At 42.2% G+C, this 17,699-nt stretch overlaps 1 protein-coding gene across 13 annotated transcripts in view; it reads right to left on the minus strand.

Moving 5' to 3' along the window:
* Positions 1–771: 771 nt before the first annotated feature.
* The window catches only part of CHL1 (cell adhesion molecule L1 like), a 145,591-nt gene continuing 128,663 nt past the window's right edge, over positions 772–17,699 (minus strand). For 9 of the 13 annotated variants that reach the window (XM_038149004.1, XM_038149002.1, XM_038149009.1 and 6 more), the window contains 5 exons: positions 15,645–15,824; positions 9,195–9,356; positions 8,430–8,561; positions 7,618–7,690; positions 772–5,732 (listed from right to left, as the gene is read on the minus strand). In XM_038149004.1, coding sequence (XP_038004932.1) covers positions 5,516–5,732; positions 7,618–7,690; positions 8,430–8,561; positions 9,195–9,356; positions 15,645–15,824 — 764 coding nt within the window. In that variant the 3' untranslated portion in view covers positions 772–5,515. Of the gene's footprint in view, positions 5,733–6,888; positions 7,691–8,429; positions 8,562–9,194; positions 9,357–15,644; positions 15,825–17,699 lie in introns of all 13 variants that reach the window. The other 4 variants (XM_038149011.1, XR_005258372.1, XM_038149010.1 and 1 more) reach the window with 4 other exon arrangements.

A 17,699-nucleotide genomic window follows, 5' to 3' on the forward strand; every position in this document is an offset into this window, starting at 1 on the left:
TGATAGTAAAGCCTGAGAGAGATACTAACAATGTACAGGGTGATAGTAAAGCCTGTGAGAGATACTAACAATATACAGGGTGAGTAAAGCCTGAGAGAGATACTAACAATGTACAGGGTGAGTAAAGCCTGTGAGAGATACTAACAATGTACAGGGTGATAGATACTAACAATACACAGGGTGAGTAAAGCCTGTGAGAGATGCTAACAATGTACAGGGTGATAGTAAAGCCTGAGAGAGATACTAACAATGTACAGGGTGAGTAAAGCCTGTGAGAGATGCTAACAATGTACAGGGTGATAGTAAAGCCTGTGAGAGATACTAACAATGTACAGGGTGATAGTAAAGCCTGTGAGAGATGCTAACAATATACAGGGTGATAGTAAAGCCTGTGAGAGATACTAACAATACACAGGGTGAGTAAAGCCTGTGAGAGATGCTAACAATATACAAGGTGATGGTTTGGTCCAGGAGAGGATCTCATGGAATCAATGAGGAATTAAATTCAGGCTGTTTGCAGGTCAGCTTCATCCTGCTTTGGTGTCATATCTACAGGGCTGAGGATCCATGCTGTCCAAAAATCCCAGTGAAAGCCAAGGGCAGCTCAACCTTGGTGTGAAACCAAAAAACAAACCCCACATGTCACAGCCCAGCGAGGGCTGTGAGTCACAATTCAATCAGATCCCCAGCAAATAAACAGTGTCAAGTGAAAAAAGAATCAAACGAAACCCCCAAATCAAACAAAAGAAACTTGCCGATTGCAGCCAAGGCTTTTGAAGATTACATCAAGTCAAACTTTTATTAGCAAAGTTGTATTTCATGTAAAATGAAAATATCTTTTCAAACCGTACGTGCACATCTGCGTGGTACAAACAGCAACTACAGTACAACACGTTTCTCTAAACTTTAATCAATGCACACTAACATTTAGCTCCCAAAAAAGTAACATTGTGATGGTGACACCACATTTGCTTTGATCTTTTTCTCATGAAATTACAAAGTCTCTTGTTTAAAGTCAGAACCATAATAATAAAAAATGAACAGACAGAATGCTTTGGCTCAAACCCCCCGAGGGGCTCCTGCCTGAAAACAGAACAAATCAGTGCAGATCACTTGCGATTTGACATGAGAGATCCAGAGCTGCAATGTAAACATGTCCTGCTACTCCAGCGTGGTTTGTACCTTGATTTTTTGTCATAAACACTGACAGAGATGCAGCTGAGGGTGTGATCCATCGGCAAACAAAGGGAATTCACCATGAAGGATTTCCTTTCTTTCCATCTGTTCTTACAGGTAAGCAAAATGAGCTAAATACACTTCTCATCTGCAAAACAATGGCTGTGAAAAATGATGCTGAGGTTTCCTCTCAAAAGCTCAAGAAGCAGTGAATGTTATTCTAACTTTTCTTTACAAAATGTGGAGTCACTGTTTAAAAACCCCACCTTTATTTTTAAATATATATAGAAAGATTGTGCTATATTTGCTTTCATGTCAAAAAGAATATTGGCCTGAAAACTTTGATGAAAACCTCTCGTGCCCTGGATTGAAGCCATTCAACCAATGGAAGCAGTTCCCAGGAAAAGAGCTACTCACTGGAATTTGTGGAACATCAACACAGCAGAACAAATATCAATCACTAAAAAACAATCATTAAATCATTTGCTAATTAGATCCATTTAAGATGTGAGTTACAACAAAGGTTTTTAAATTTTTTTCCTGCATGAACACATGATTTTATCCAGAGGGGGAAAGTAATTTCCTGATTTGATTCCTAATTCTGCTCTTCCTAAAGATCCAGCCCCACCAGGGGCTGTGCTTGTATCCTGCTGAGAGTGCAGAGCCACGAGGGCTTCTGGAGATTGGATCCCCTGATTTTGACAGTGAGGGAAGATGGGGCTGTTCCTGCAGGTTCTTGATAAAGTCATTTAATTTTTATATACATACACACAGACATATATAATATATATATATACACACACACACACACACACACATATATGTCTGTGTATATGTATATATATATATATAAAATTAGAGAGAAATTATCAATATTATGCTGCTCTGGGAATCCAAACAGCTCCCTTGGGAGAAGGAACAGAGGGGTTTTCCCCATTATTTAGGAAGAGCTGATTTTATTTGTTTAATCTTATGCACAGTCAAAACTGCGCAACTTTTTCAGCAAGACCCATCCCTCCCTTCTTCCAGAGGCTGCTTAAATCCCCAAAGCTGGATCTGTGGGAAATGCCTCCTCCCTGATGGGTGGAATTACATCCTGGCTTGACTTGGGTATCAAATCTGAAAGTGCCATTTCCCCTCTCACTTGTTCTGAGGCAAAATGTCAGAACCAAATGGACCCAACCACAGCCTGGGATGGGAGAATTAACAACTCCCTGTTCTGCTCCCATGGCTGGACTCCCTCATCCCAGCAGGCAGGCTGGAATTCCCTGCTAGGTGTTCATTAATGAAATCCCCACGGATTTCCAGCAGGTAATTTTAATAAACACCCTGCCCAGAGAAATAAAAAAAAAATCCAAAAAATATCCCAAACAAACCAGCATAAAGATTTAATGCTCAGTGCTCTATTTCAGAACAGGGAGTGGTTTTTGGGGCTGTGCTGTGCAGGGGAAGAAGGTGGACTTTGATGACCTTGTGGATCCCTTCCAAGTCAGGAATTCCATGAACTGCAGAGCACTTGGTGACACTTCTACTGAGCTACATGGTCACACTTGCTCTCACCTGGCACACACCGAGACAAAAACACAGCCCAGCTCCCTGCAATGACAAAAAACTCCTCAGGGAAACCTCAGCTTGCTCTGTTAATTCACTTTTGAAAAAAAAAAATCTCTAAAAAGCCATCACCAACCTGCACTTTCCAGGGTACCTTTACAGCAGAAAAAATCCCAGTGCAGGGAAAAAAAGGAAAATAAATGCCTGGGGAAGAGAAAACAGCCCAGGTGAGTGAGATTTCCTGGGAGTTTAAGCCACTTGTTTAATATTCACTGGGCATATTCCTCAAAACCCGTGTTCAAAAATCCAGGTTCCATTGCACATCTTTTCTTCCCTGTTTGATTTTTAGGTCCTGAGGCATCGTGGAACACCAACATTTAGAGGTTTAAAATCTGAGCGGAAAAAGCTGCACCACCAGCACATCACAAACACCTCTTAGCAGCAACAGAGCAGGAGCTGCACGGGGGATTTATATCCATTATTGGGTCATTTGACACTCACTGATACGGTCTGAAACAGAGAAACTCAGCATTGTTTAACAGAAGCATTTTCTGGGATGAGGGGTCTGCTTTACCTGCAGTGCTCCACAGGAAAATGTGATGGGTGTGTGCAGGCACAGCTCCCCCAGGCCAAAGTGAGGATTTGGGGGAGCCCACCCCAACTTTATTCCCTAATTTTCAAAGAGCTTTGATCACTGCAGATGATTCCCAAAGAAAATACATTAAAACCAGCCCAAAGCAAGCAGCAGGTTGTTACAAGGCTAATCAGTTCTTAGATTTTATCTGGTTTGGGCTGCAGCAGACACGAGTCAGCAGATAAAGATGCTGCTGGGAAATGTCTCTCTTGATGAGATGCCAATTTTCACATTTCTCTAATTGTGCACTCCCTTCTTTGGAAAATTACTATCTTTCCCCCCCAAAATTAAAAGGCTTTTGGATCTTTCTGGTATTTGGATTGAGTGAAGTACAGAAAATAGAACTTTATAAATAATAAAAAGTGAATAATGTGGGTCACTGATATGGGATGGGATCATTTTTCATTGAGGGCAGATTTCCACTCCCCATTTTTTACTCATAGCCTGAATGGGGCTGTTTAGGGTTTGCTTTTCCCAAACAGAGGTTACACAAAAAGCCCTTAAAAGCTCCAATTAAAACCCCAAAAAGAGGCACAGATCAGCAGAAGCTTGAGCACCAAAGGCTTCCAGAAACTGCCAAACTCTGAGGAGCAGCCCCAGCCTGGGGGGAGCTGTGTGGGATCCACAGCCCTTCCACTGGGAAAAATCTGCATTTCCCTGGGCTTAACTTTAGCCCTTGCTGGAAACTCAGAACCATGGGAGTAATTCTTGCTTCCTCTCTTTCTTCCACTGAAATCATGGAGGAGCCATTTGGGGATATTTGCCTAATTGCTATCAGGATGCCAAACAGCTTTTAGGATCTATTCCTCCTGCAGGAACTACTGAGAACACTTTTGTAATGGGAGTGACAGAAGAAATGAAGCCACGTTGATGCTCTACTCAAACAAGAAGATTCAAAAATATTCAATTCAAAAATGCTGTTAAAAAGAGATTCAGAAGATTCCAGTACAAAAAGACCAAAAAAATGTGCTGTACAGCTCGGCTGAGTTAGTGTTGGAGAGGCAAAGGACCAGATTTAAACCAGCATTCAGTCAACAAAATAGGAAAACAAACTCTACCAGAATATTTTCTTTGCTTTTTTTTTGTTTTGTTTGTTTTGTTTTGTTTATTTAACAGTGAATAGGCTGAGAAGAAATGAACTCTTGAAATTCGGGTAGGTCTAGTTTGAATGGTGAGAGGTTTGGATGATTCCTATGCACACAACTCCTTCTGAAAACTAATTTTGCTGGTCCAAATCCATATTGAGAAGCAAATCTACTCATTCCTACACAGCTATACAGACCCATGCTAGCAAACATGTCTCAGTTCAAAATAAAACCAGGCTGCTCTGGACTTGTGTCAATATTAATATCATATGTACAACGTCTCCATGAAATGTTGGCTAGCTCACAAATATACAGATATGAGACAGACACCAAGGAGTTTGCTCAGAAATGCAGCTTGCAGCTGGGAAAAATTAAAAATATTTCGAGTGATGGTGGATGGGAACCCTGTTTTTCCTTGCCACAGGAAAGAGCTGCAGCTTAACTTATTAAAGGAAATAGTGCCAGCTACTGGGCAGCAGCTTCACCCACACTCTCCTGTGGGTAAGGCTGCATTTCTGTGTGTTGGAATTGACGTCAGCTGTAGCCACTAAAACGGTTTTCTGAATATCATACACAAAGGGAAAAAATTATACAATATATAGAATATATTTCTCTGGTATTTTAAATTCTAATTTTCCTCATTGTGTCACTTTGCAGAGTAACCTGGTTTTGTTGGTGCCATAACCTCGAGGTTATAACCAAGGCCATGAGGGAATTTGACACACACAGCTGTGACGACAGCCATACAGGGCAAAAATGCTACACAGAGAAACATATTCCAAGCCTAAGAAACACCTGGAACAGCAGGTAAGGACACAGATGTACCACCAGAGCAAACTCTGCTTTGCTCAGACTAACACATCGTGTAGAAAAAAGATTTACTCTGTTTTACTCAGAAGAAAACACATAGAAATTAGGATGGAAAAATCATCTTTTAGTGGCAGTGACTCGTTTTTGTATTACCTGGATGTCAGGATTTTCCTGTCTGGCTCAACTGGCACCCTGCTCCCCAGCACACAGGTAACTGTGGGGAGCTGACCAGGACAAACACCACAATCAAACACCAATTTTAGGCGTGGAGAGGAAAAGTCGCCGTAGAACTCCCAGTGCTTTCCACTGATCCTTTCTCCTTAGATCCAGAATAAGCTCCAATAAATGAACCATCTTCATTGAACATGCCATGCTCCCCTTCTCCATAATCTACCAGACTATCAGCACTTCCAGTGGCTTTAATGTCCCCGTTAAGTGACTGGAGGCTGCCTTTCAGCGGCTTTTCATCGCTGTCACTACAAAATAAAGAGATGCCTTTCCAAAAATCTGCCTTGCACTGCTCGAGGGATGCTGCTCCTGCCTTGGGAAGGGGAGAGTGAGGGACACCTGGGTGGTGCAGTGAGGAGGATCTGACCTCTGAGTCCTACCCTGGTGCTCCTCACACCTGAGCTCCCCCACAGGGGATTTTGTCACGATTCCAACAAATTAACTGGTTAATGGGAATTATCAATACCCATCTATTTGGGGTTTTTTCCCCTTTTTGCCTTGGGCAGACAGAATGGACAGAGAGGGAGGGGGAAGGAAAAGGGAATGCTGGAAAGGATTGGAGGGGTCTGTTCCAGCCACCAGGGCTGATGTCAAGTCTTTGGAACCTCACAGAGAGACACTTTTCATTTTACAAAACACTGGACAACATTCAGGGCCTATTTATTTCATTTTGAGGTGTGTGGATGAAGTGGTATCACATCAGTGGGTCACATCTCACTGCTTTGGGAGCATCCCTTTGAGTTTAAATGACCAATAAAGGTGATTTTCCCATTTTTTTTCTGCTGTTATTTTATTTTAGCAGGGTTTATCTCACTGGAGTTTGCCTCTGCTAAAGGGGAGGAACTGAGAAAAAAACAAAGTAGGATCAGTGTCTGCATCTGCAGTCTCTGTCCAGTAAAAATTCCAGGGAAAACCGGAAGAACTGGGAAAAACCAAAGCAGAATCAATGTCTGCAGCTGCAGACTCTACCCAGTGAAAATTCCATGAAAAAGGACAGGCCCACCACAAAAATTCTGGGAAAAAAGGGGGATTTTGCTGGCCATTCTTCCTAATGGCACCAGAGAAGAGGAACAAGAACAGGACATTTGGGGGCATTGGGAAAATATTAAAAGATTATATAAAAAAAAAATAAATTAGGCCTCTGGATTAGGGACATAATTACTCAAGTAGAGCCCTTGCTGCTAATGCCAACTCAGTGTCAAATCTTTGGCAATTTTATCTAAGGAGGGACAGAGAAATGAACCTGAGCTTCATTTCTCCAGGATGGACTCGATATGTGCATAAACAACACAGAAAAAAATCACTACTTTTCTGCACAAGGCATTTCTGCTCAGAAAAAAAGACAAGTTTGGATTTCAGGGGGAAAGGAGGGGGTCAAAGTTATTAACCTCAGGGCTTTCTTACCTTTCTAAATATTTGTCCCATTAGAAAGCATTAAAAATTAAATAAAGATGAAATTATGCAGAAAAAAAAGCCCTACTCCAGTACAAATAATGTAGTATATATAAGTGGGATTTCAACAGCAATTTTATGCCCTTAAGGGCAGAACCAGTTTTCCAGCACGGTTCTTGTAATTATGTATTTTCCTTCATATCACAATTACATATTGCTACAAGTTTTAGTTATTTTAAAGCAGCCAAAGTGGTTATTTCAATTCTCCTACAGGGATTTCTGTAGAGAGATGTTTGGTTTTATTAATATTTTTTACCATATTCCAAACTTTTCTTTGTTTTCTTCCCCAAAATTCCCCATATTACATTATTTGGGTCTGAGTTTCAAAAACCCACTGAAGACATAGAGTTCAGTCCATTGACTTCAGTGGGCTTTTCAGCAGCACCCCAAATTATCATATATATTTACATTATTCATACAATGCTAATTAAAAAAAACAAAAAAAAAAAGTGAAAAATAACCACCAATACATCAGCATTTCCTTATATCCCAGCTTGGATGGATTGAAATATACTGGATATACCTTTATATTCCTACTCTTATCCACTCCTATGAGGTTTGCTTTGAAAATGAAAAACAGCATTAATTGCATGCCATAAAAATGTCCTGAATAATGATGGCATTTGGAAACAAACAAAACCCCAAGAAACACAAAGCCTTGTAAAAGCAGGTCCTATTTACCTATATTCCCCAAAGATTTCATCTTTTATTGATTGAGCTTCAGGATCTGGATGCAAATCTTCTTTTTCTTTCACTGTGCAAATAAAATAAAGGACAGATCTCTGTGTTGTGTTCTGCCATGGATTTTTCTTTTCCCAGGGGCAATGGGAAAACCATCTGCACTCACCTCCAGCCTGGCCTGGAGCTGGCTGGACACAACTTCCAAGAGTTTGGGACCATTCCCTAATTTATTACGAGCAAGTATTTATAGAATCATGGAATGGTTTGGGATGGAAGGGACCTTAAATCCCATCCAGTGCCACCGGGGATATCTTCCCACATCCCCAGGGTGCTCCAAGCCCTGTCCAACCTGGCACTGAATGTTTTCAGAGATGGAGCATCCACCACCTCTTTGGGTAACCAGATTTCCACTTCAATACATCTACCTAAATCCTTACTCCCTGCCTGGAAGGTGACAGAGGTAATTTTTAGCAAAATATTCCACTGTTGAGCTGCCTGTGGAAGTTCTGTCCATGTGTCCAGCAGCAATTCCCAGGTGGAAAGTGGGCAGGGAGTCCTGCCAGCAAGGACCTTGCTGGATTAAATGCTGGAATATTCCAGGAGTGCTGGGAAAGGCCTTTGCAGGCTCTGTGACCAGCACACAGCACAGCTGCACTTACATCCATGACAATCCCTTCCGTGGATATTTATCAAAAGCTACAAATCCTAATTGGATGTTTGTGCTCGCGGCCTTGTGGCCCCCAGAGAGAAACCTCTGAAGGATGTTAGTTATTAACATGTGAACAGAGGGAAAGGACAATAAATCCATTTACCTGAATATTTGCCTCCTTTATTTCTTCTGACAAAGCAAATTGTCAGCAGCAGCAGGGTGAGCAAGGCGATGGCGCACATCAGCCCGATGAACCAGCCCTGGGTGGAAATCCCCTCGTAAATGCCAGCGTAGGCTTGGGGAGATGGGAGAGGAGCAAAAAGGGAGGAAATTAATCACAGGGAAAGGGCAGCAGCCCACGATAACACGAACACATCACATTCCTCTCTGGACCTTAATGGAATCTATGGCTACTGATGGTGCTCGGCTTCAACGCGAGGCAGGAATGTCCAGAGTGTGACATTTGGGACTGGAGGGGAGCGTGCGGGTGACAAGGGACAACACAGACACTTGGCAAGGTGGCTCTGAGAGAGCAGTTGAGTCACAGGATTAGCACCACACAGGAAAGCTGAGCACAGAGTTGTTAAGCCTCTCATGCAAAAGCAGTTTTGCGAAAGAGAGAGAGGTCAAAGTGCCCCCAGTACATGCAGATCACCAAACTGGCCACTTTCGGGTTTTATCCCAGCTGCCCTCTCACATTGCACAGGTTTGTGAATGTTTTGGGATTGTTCCAGGCTGTTGTAAAGCACAGGGCTCAGCCAAGAACCGGGGATGTGTTTGTGCTGCCATGGGATTCAACTGCAAAGGGCCAACCTCAACCCCACAGCACGGAACGATGAGTTTGGGACACTCACACTGCACAGGAACCTCAGCATCGATTCACATGGAAAAACAAACGTTCAGCACCTCGAAGGGCTTCGTGTCTCACCTCTCCCCCTGGTCTCAATTACATCTTCAAAAATGCTATTGTTATCCACCCAGTTCTTAGTCACTAGGCGGATTGTGTACTCAGTGCCAGGCTCAAGGGCCTCGCTGGGCTGAAACTTTGGGGTGGGCTTTACTGCGTCTGAAATCCTGCCGCTGCCTTTACCTACGGAATGCACACATTCAAGGCATAGGGATTAATGGCGTTCATGGACAAGGAGCCTAGGAAATGCACAGTTACAAGTAACAGACAAATACAACACGGAATTTTAAACATTTGGCACCAGGCAATCTGATTTTCCAAAGCAAAAAAATACCCCCAAACATTCCCCTCTGTTTGGTTTTTAATGTTCCATCAGACGAAATCAACGGCAGGCCGGAGTAATCCTGATGTTTAGGAAAGGGTTTGTACATCTCCCAGGATGAAAGTTAATATTGATGGGGGATTATGGATCTGCTTGAGCTAATGCCTGCTTAAAAAATTACAACTTGCAAACGGGCTTGCTTTGTATGGATAATCTGGGGTTTGATGCTTCTCCCATTGAACTGAACTCAGCAGGGAAGCACAGACAGCTTGTTAGCTGGATATGGATCCTTATATGTCTCCCAGAAAAAATTAACAGTGGGACTTGTGCTTGCTTCTCTCCTGACAGTGATTTTCTGTGTCCTTTTAAATTCGACAATGGCTGCACAAAGCATTGGTTTAGAAACATCTCAACAATTTGCCTGTAAGTGGACATTTAGGCATTTAAGTGTTGCTGATGAGTTTAATATTTGATTAGGAAAAGGTAAATTCCACTAGTTCTGCTTATGGAACCTTGTTATTTGCAAAACACCTCCTGTAACCTCATCTGCATTCAGATTGTGGGCATTTGAAACAATCCTGTAACCTCATCTGCATTCAGATTGTGGGCATCTCAAAAAATGAGATTTTTTTTTGTGGAAATCAGGAGAAAGGACGTTACAGCAGTTGAAAATCACTGCCTGGACATGAACTCGGCAAATTCAAATTCATGTGTGTGACATGGAGGCATCTCTGACAACGCGGGAGTGTCCCTGTCCTCAATGGCAGAAAAGAAATCTGGAGGGGCTGCACTTAAAATAATTCTTGAATTGTTCTCAGTCGCCTGATTTGCCTGTTTTGTCCAAAGCCATCTAAACTAGGGCTTGAGCACAAAGTATAATCTGAAAACTGCTCGGCCAATTAGCACTGACAGGGGAACAATGCTCATTAATACTTCAACTAGTAAATAAGCAAAGCAAGAAGCTGCTGGAGATTAAGGCTGAGTTGACAGCTGAAGGGAAAAAAAGAAGAAAGATTAAGATAAATCCAAGCACAGTCAAAGCAGCAGTTCAGGATAAGTTTTTAAGGCAACTCTCCACGTATTACAATAAGCAGTTAAATGAGCAGACCACTGGGACCAGAGAGAACATATCCAGCTGAAACACTGCTGATACTGGAGCACAGCTCATTAGCATAAATTAATCCATCTATGGGTAATTTTTGCTAAATGAAGTATGTGAAACCCAGCTATAGTTTTTAATCAAACCGAAAATTAGGCAACAGGATACCACAGGTACATTTTAATTACATGCTATAACATCAGGGCATCAGAAAAATGGGAATATTATCCATAAGGGGATAGGAATGAACACAAACCTTCAACCCAATGTCTGTTAAATACCACTAACACTTGTGCATGACATGGAAACTACATGACCCAAAGTGTTACACCACCAGCCTCCTAAGGAAGAATTTCTCCTGAATTCCTGGGAAGCAAATCCTAAACCTTGAGCTCCTGGCAGGTGGTTTGTGGTGCATATTCTTAAACCAGCTTTACCAGTCCCTCTCTGCCCCTTATTTATTCCAGCCTCTTTCTGAACCATCAGCTCTTTAGAGAAGCAGAAAGAAGGAATGAGATGGCTGAAAAAAAATCCCTTTTCCTGTCCACTCATTGCTCAGCTCAGTCTGATGCTGCGGCTGCCAGCTGGGATGAAGATGAGCCCAGCCTAACTTGGCACTGGGGATTTACCAACAGCTCTCCATTTAGCATCTCCTATCCCAAAACACTCTTTTTTTCCTTTAAAACTCAGAACAGGTGTCCAGTGCTGGGTGATTATGAGGTTTCTTTCCATGCCATTTCTTCCTGGTCAACAGAGGCCCTACAGAGGAGAAAGATTTGCTACTGGGGGTGGGGTTGGTGGCTGGAATAGAAAAAGCAGTGTGGCCTCCTGAAAAATAAAAGCAAAGATACACAGATAAGGCAAAGCTGCACATTCTGGAAGGCCAGGAACATCCTGAGAGCTGCAGGAATTAGCTGCAGAAAATTGAAAGCTGTTGGGCTGGGTTTTTAATCTCCAATAAGGGAGAAGGAGCATTAGTAATAAAGGCATATCACCAGCACTTCTCATCTTCCCCCACTATTTATCAGCCACACCATGGGACTTGCATGAACATTAAACACTGAACTGCAATTTTACAATATTCCTACTGGGCTCCAAGATTTATGAGGAGAACAGAAGACACATTTTTTATAGAAGCTTATGGTATAAAGGGAAAAACAATAGAAACCACCCCCGAAGATTTTCCAGAGTGTTCTCCAAAAGTTGGCACATCTGTTATAAAATACACTTCTATAAAAAAAAAAAACCCTGGCAGTCTGAGAGCTAAATACTAATTGTGGGCAGCATCTTAATTTATAACCATACCTGTCTAAATACATCTGCTGCAATAAATGCAAAGCTGAACTTCCATTAATTTTCCCCTGCTGCCTGGCTGTTAAAAATGTATAAATATGCAGCACAAGTATCCTTCATTTTCAGGGCTTTTCTGTGCAGGAGGTAATTCATGTTAAATTTGGATCATTTTATACTACAGAGATTAGCAAACCTGTTGTATGTAAAGTTTATTGAGAAAAATTTATAGGTGAGGTGTTGATCAAGGAATCTGCACTGATTTAATTAGATTTTCTAGATCGTGAGCTAAAAAATAGGGTTTGCTGCTAACAGCACCAGTGGTTACAGACAGGAAAAGTATTTTATTATTCCTTTTCCTCTGTGCCCATGGCAAAAGAGAGCTGAACCCACATGGCTTGTTCCAAATGGTTACTCTGGTCCTGAAGGATAGGACCTCTCCCTGAGATTTTCCAAAAGCCTTTGGGAGTTATGTGCCAACAGCCACTGGAATATAATGAAATTGGTGAACTTTTATTTCCTGGCTTCTCTGGAGAATAAACCTACAACTGTGTGGCTTCATGTGGATGAATTTCTCATTAATGCTTGGATTTCTGGACACACAATGATAATTCTCAACATGTAATATGTGTTTGGTAATCCCCGAGCAGCACTGGCGACGAGATGAAAAGGAGCTTTGTGTTAAAGAAGGGCTGCTACATTAAATTAATCTTTTCACTTCTGGAAGAACATTATTTTGTGTTATGTTTCTGAGGGCTAATGATCTTGGGGAAATTGACATTTTCAAGGGGAAAATTAATTAGTTTGGAGGTCATTTAAGACATACTGCCTGAAAATATGAAGACAGAGCTTATAGTCATTTTCTAAGGACAACATACCTTCTTCTGAGGAATGAAACCAAGATGAAACCACAGAAATTAAGCTGTTATTTATTCTGCAGTACAATCCAAATCCCCTTTTGCTCGGGTTCAAGAACCATTTTATCAAGAAATGATAAAGATCTGAGGTTGCCTATAAGGGTTTCATTTCTGAGTTATTTTCACTGTACAGATTTCTTTTCAGTGGTGCTACACCACGAATCCTCACACATATTAAATAAGGAAATTCCTTTTTTTTTTTTTTTTTAATTCCAGACAACAGCAGCAGGGATAACTGCAATTAAATTAAAGAAACAGCGGTGATGGAGATAAGTAAAAAAAATAAAATGTGAATGACTCCAGAGCTGCCACCTCAACATCTCCACTTTCCTGGCAGGTTGCATTGTGAAATTCTGAAATACCCATGGCAAAGGCTGAATTGCAGCACTGGAAGTTTCCAAAGCCTTAAAATGAACAACGAGACCTTTATGGGTTTATTATTAAACTGGAACAGAGTGGTTATGGAATCACTGAATCAACCCCCAAAGAAACGTGGCGTGCTCCATCACGGAGTTTCATTTCAGAGGGCACCACATTTTATATCTGTCATTTAGGTGGGTCGTTTGAAATGATAAACTTTGACTTCTGAAATCACTCCCCTCCTTCAAAAAGAGAGATTGTTTTAATTTTGAGCAATTGCCTCGCTCCCCAAACCACAGCTTAAAACCCCAAGGAGGTCACTGAAAAGAGTGATTTTTAATTAATTTTTTTCAGCCTATCATGTTTAGTTGAAAAATATCTGAACAATTTAGCCAGCAAATAATGACACAGAACTCTAATGGCATTTCAGTGACACATGCAGTGCCCTAATTTAGGGTGGCTTGAGAAGCAGCAAGGAGCACACATAAATCATAGAGCTGAACCCTTGCAGCTTTCATTAATTACACTGCTCTAGTCTAAGAATATTTCACAAGAATCAGGTGTCGCCACCGCTGAAACAGAGTTTAGGAAAGTAGAGAATGAGAACAAAATGAATGTCAACATCTCTAAACCATGACAAGGTTATTTCAAGGAATCAAAACACATTATTCTGGTTGCCCAATGAAGGCCAGAAAAGGCAGCTAATGACGGGAAATGGGGTATTTTTATCTTGGAAAAAAAAAAAAGAGATATTTTTCTGTTCTTAATGAGGAATAAATCATGGTGATTAATAGTTGCTACCAGGTGAGTACCTGTATCCTACAGTGAGACTGGAGGCCAAAAGAGAGCTGAGAAGGAGTTTTACTACTTGGGAAAACAAATGGCAGTTCCTGACTGGATCTGGAACTGGGACATGAGGGTTTAAAACACATTTTTCCTGTTTTACCAGTAACTGAAAAGAATTCTGCAACTTAGAAGTCCAACAGCACACGGGCCATTTTTCTATTTTCCATCAACATTGCTGCACACTGTTATCTTTGCTAAAAATGATGCAGTCAGGACTCTTTTGCTTATCACATTCTCTTTCTCCTTCCCCGGGGTAAGTGCACAGCAATGGTTTCTGATTAATAGCAAGGAGCTGCTCCTCAGTACTGTGGAGTTCTCAGACTTGCTGAGAACAGTACATTTTATTTCATTTCAGCTGAAAGTGAAAGATGAGCTATCATAGAGTGCTTGGGATTTTCCTCTAAATCACTGAACATCAGTGTTTCAGCACAGGGTGTAAGTGGCACACAAACACTCACTCCTGGTCTCTGATAAAATAATCATAAATAATGGAGCAAATGCAGTCAACTTGATGTTTATCTGGATTTTCCATGTCAAACAGCTGACCCTAATGTTGCTGGCAGTCCCCCATCTTCATGCATGGGCAGAATTTGTTTTTACAGTATTACTGATAACACATTATCTGCATCTTCAATTTTCTGTTCGTGCCTGAATGCAATTCACTTATTCCAGCATGGCTTAAGGAGTTGATGGGTGGGAACAGAAACAGGACTGCACAGCAAAATGAAACAGATGAGCTCTGCTTCCCCAAAGAACACCATGGCCACATTAAAAAGTCCATTGACTGCTCTCATGGCAAGGAAAACAAACTTACTTCCCCTAATTACAAAGGAAATGTCAAGCCTGGATTATTCCTGATGGATTTTTCTGTTATGAAGCAGAGTAATGCAGAGTCCCCAGGCAGGTGCAAAGGAGAGCTCTTTACTGCAAAAACCAGACCTTTCAAAGCAGTTAGGCCATTATCAGCTGCACTCCATTTAAGCACAACAGATGTAATTCAACCAACCACCATAAACCACGACGTGAGCACGTCAGGCTTCTATAACTTCTTTTCCTACCTCCAGTTCAGCTGAGTCACTTTCCCACAGTCCTTTTCCACCTATCCAAAGCAGCAGGCCCTAGCCATGATTTCACAAGGGTAACAAGGCCCTTGTTTTGTAAGGTTTTACCTACACGCAGCATTTCCCCCGCTGTTCTCAGAGCTCCTCTGTAGTTATGATATTTTATGAAAATCCCTTTGCTAGGATTTTCTTCTCCTGAGAAGCTGAAGGGCCTCAGCTTCAAGTGTAAACAATTTGTTATCTGCTGCTGTGGAATGCAGCAGGTGCTTCCTCGATTGGTCAATGTGGGATGTTTCTACTTGCTGACCAGTCGAGGAGGCAGCAGCTCTCGGACTCTCTGGGAGTCACAGAACTTTGTTATTCATTCCTTTCTGTTCCTGTCTCGCCTTCTGATGAATCTTTCTCTCTGTTCTCTGTAGTATAGTTATAGTGTGGTCTTTTCTAATGTAATATATATATCATAATAAAATAAACCAACCTTCTGAAATGGAGTCAAGATCTCCCCTTCACCAAGTCCTAACTGCCCTGAAAACCACCACATCACTCCTCCACACCAAAGCAGATTTGCCAACTTACTGCCTTGGGCCAGCGTCAGCCCCTCCTCGGTGGCCGCCTTCCCGCAGCCCTTGGCCGTGCAGGCTTTGATGTAGAACTTGTACTTGGTGCTGGGGCTGAGCCCCGCCAGGCGCCAGCTCAGCGCCGAGCGGTTGGCGACGCTCACGTTGCTCACGGTGCCCACCTCGTGCGTCTCGTTGACTGCAAGGGAAGAGCACCTCAGTCAGGATTGTATTTGCTGGGAAATGCCCTGACCAAGGCAGGAATGATGCATCTGACTCCATGTTCTCAGAAGACTAATTTATTACTTTAAAATAGTACTTAATTACTATTTAAAGTTAAAGAATACTGTACTATACTACACTAAAGAATACAGAAAGGATACTTACTCAATGCTAAAAAGATAATAATGAAAACTCGTGACTCTTTCCAGAATCCCAACACAGCTTGGCCCCAGTTGGCCAAGAAGTCAAAACAACTCACAGCAGAATCCAAAGAAACAATCATCTGTGGGTAAACAATCTCCAAACACATTCCAAAGCAGCAGAACACGGAGAAGCAAATGAGATAAGAGTTGTTTTCCTTTTCTCTGAGGCTTCTCAGCTTCCCAGGAGAAAATTCTGGGCAAATGAATTTTTTCAGAGAATGTGAATGCCACAAGGCAGAGCCACAGAAACGTGTCCTGAGCACACCCATGAGGGAGCACTGGGCAGGGAGAGGGGAGGAGGAAGGCTGGGTGAGTGTGTGTGCCCATCCTGCCGGTGTAAAATGGGATTGATGTCCTCCGTGCCCATCTCCCAACAGTTTGGTGAGATATCACTGCTCTTGAAAAGCACTCTGATTGCACACATGCACAGCCTGAGAGGGAGGTAAGAAGGACTGTCTCCTAGATCATTAAATATCTATGAATTGCTCCTTTTATCTATGAAAATATCTATGAAAAGCTCCCATGCTTCGCTTCCAAACATCTGCAAACTTTTACCGGCAGCTCAGAGGGTGGTTGGTGTGCTGTGAGCTGCTCTGGCTCCTCAGAGCTGGCAGCTGAAGGAGGGGTTGTGAGAAAATTGAGAGAGGATCTTATAAATATACAGAAATATCTGAAGTGAGGTGTCAGAAGATGGACCAGGCTCTGCTTGGTGATGCCCACCAATGGGCAGGAACTGATGCCAAGGAACTTCCACCTGGAGCTGACAGAGGAAGAACTTCCCTGTGCAGTGACGGAGTACTGGAACAGAGACCAGAGAGGGTGTGGAGTCTCCCTCACTGGGGATATTCCAGAGCCATCTGGACACACTCCTGTGCTGTGGGATGACCAAGATGACTCTGTGGTCCCTTCCAAACTGAACCAGTCTGGAATTCCATAGATAGATCCACTCTGCCCATAATCAGCAAAACCAAAGGGAAGATCCGGATGCAAAGGCATCTGAGCAGTTCTGCCATTAGCAGAGAGAAGTGTAAAGTACATAGGTGATTTTTTTTTTTTTTTTAATAGGGCACAGACTCATCCTTTTCCACCCTCAAAGAACATGTAAAACACACCGAATTATCACCACACCACACAAGTGGTGTTGTGGCAGTCTGGGCTAAGTACTGGGTCTTGCCTAAGGTTGTCTTTGTTTCTCATTTCTTTCCTAGGCAAAAAAAGAAATAAATCCCCTGGTATTTGGTTGTTTTCAGTGTGATTACTCAACACCATGACTCAGGTGGTCTTTTGTGTTGCTGAGGCATCTCAGGGGGGAGAAACTCCCTGACATAACGTGCAGATCTACATTAATGTGGCTTCATAGAGTGCTCTCATCACAACTAACTTTGTATTAATTGAGTTTCACTCCAGTAAAATGCACCTACAATTTATGGCTCTTTTTTAGCCACTACATTAGGGGTAATTTGCCAATATGAAATAATTGAATCAGCCCATAAATGTGGGACAGGGAATGGCAGCAATGGGAGCTTCCATGGGAAAAAACACAAGGAAAACTGCATGGAAAGCTGCAGGCTGCCCTCTGGCAGCCTCTGTGCACATCACAGCTGGGAGTTTTCCTCAACTAATCCTGCTTCAATTCTGAACTCAAAGCA

This window comes from Motacilla alba, chromosome 12 (genome assembly GCF_015832195.1).
Source record: "Motacilla alba alba isolate MOTALB_02 chromosome 12, Motacilla_alba_V1.0_pri, whole genome shotgun sequence".
NCBI classification, from domain to species: Eukaryota; Metazoa; Chordata; class Aves; order Passeriformes; family Motacillidae; genus Motacilla; species Motacilla alba.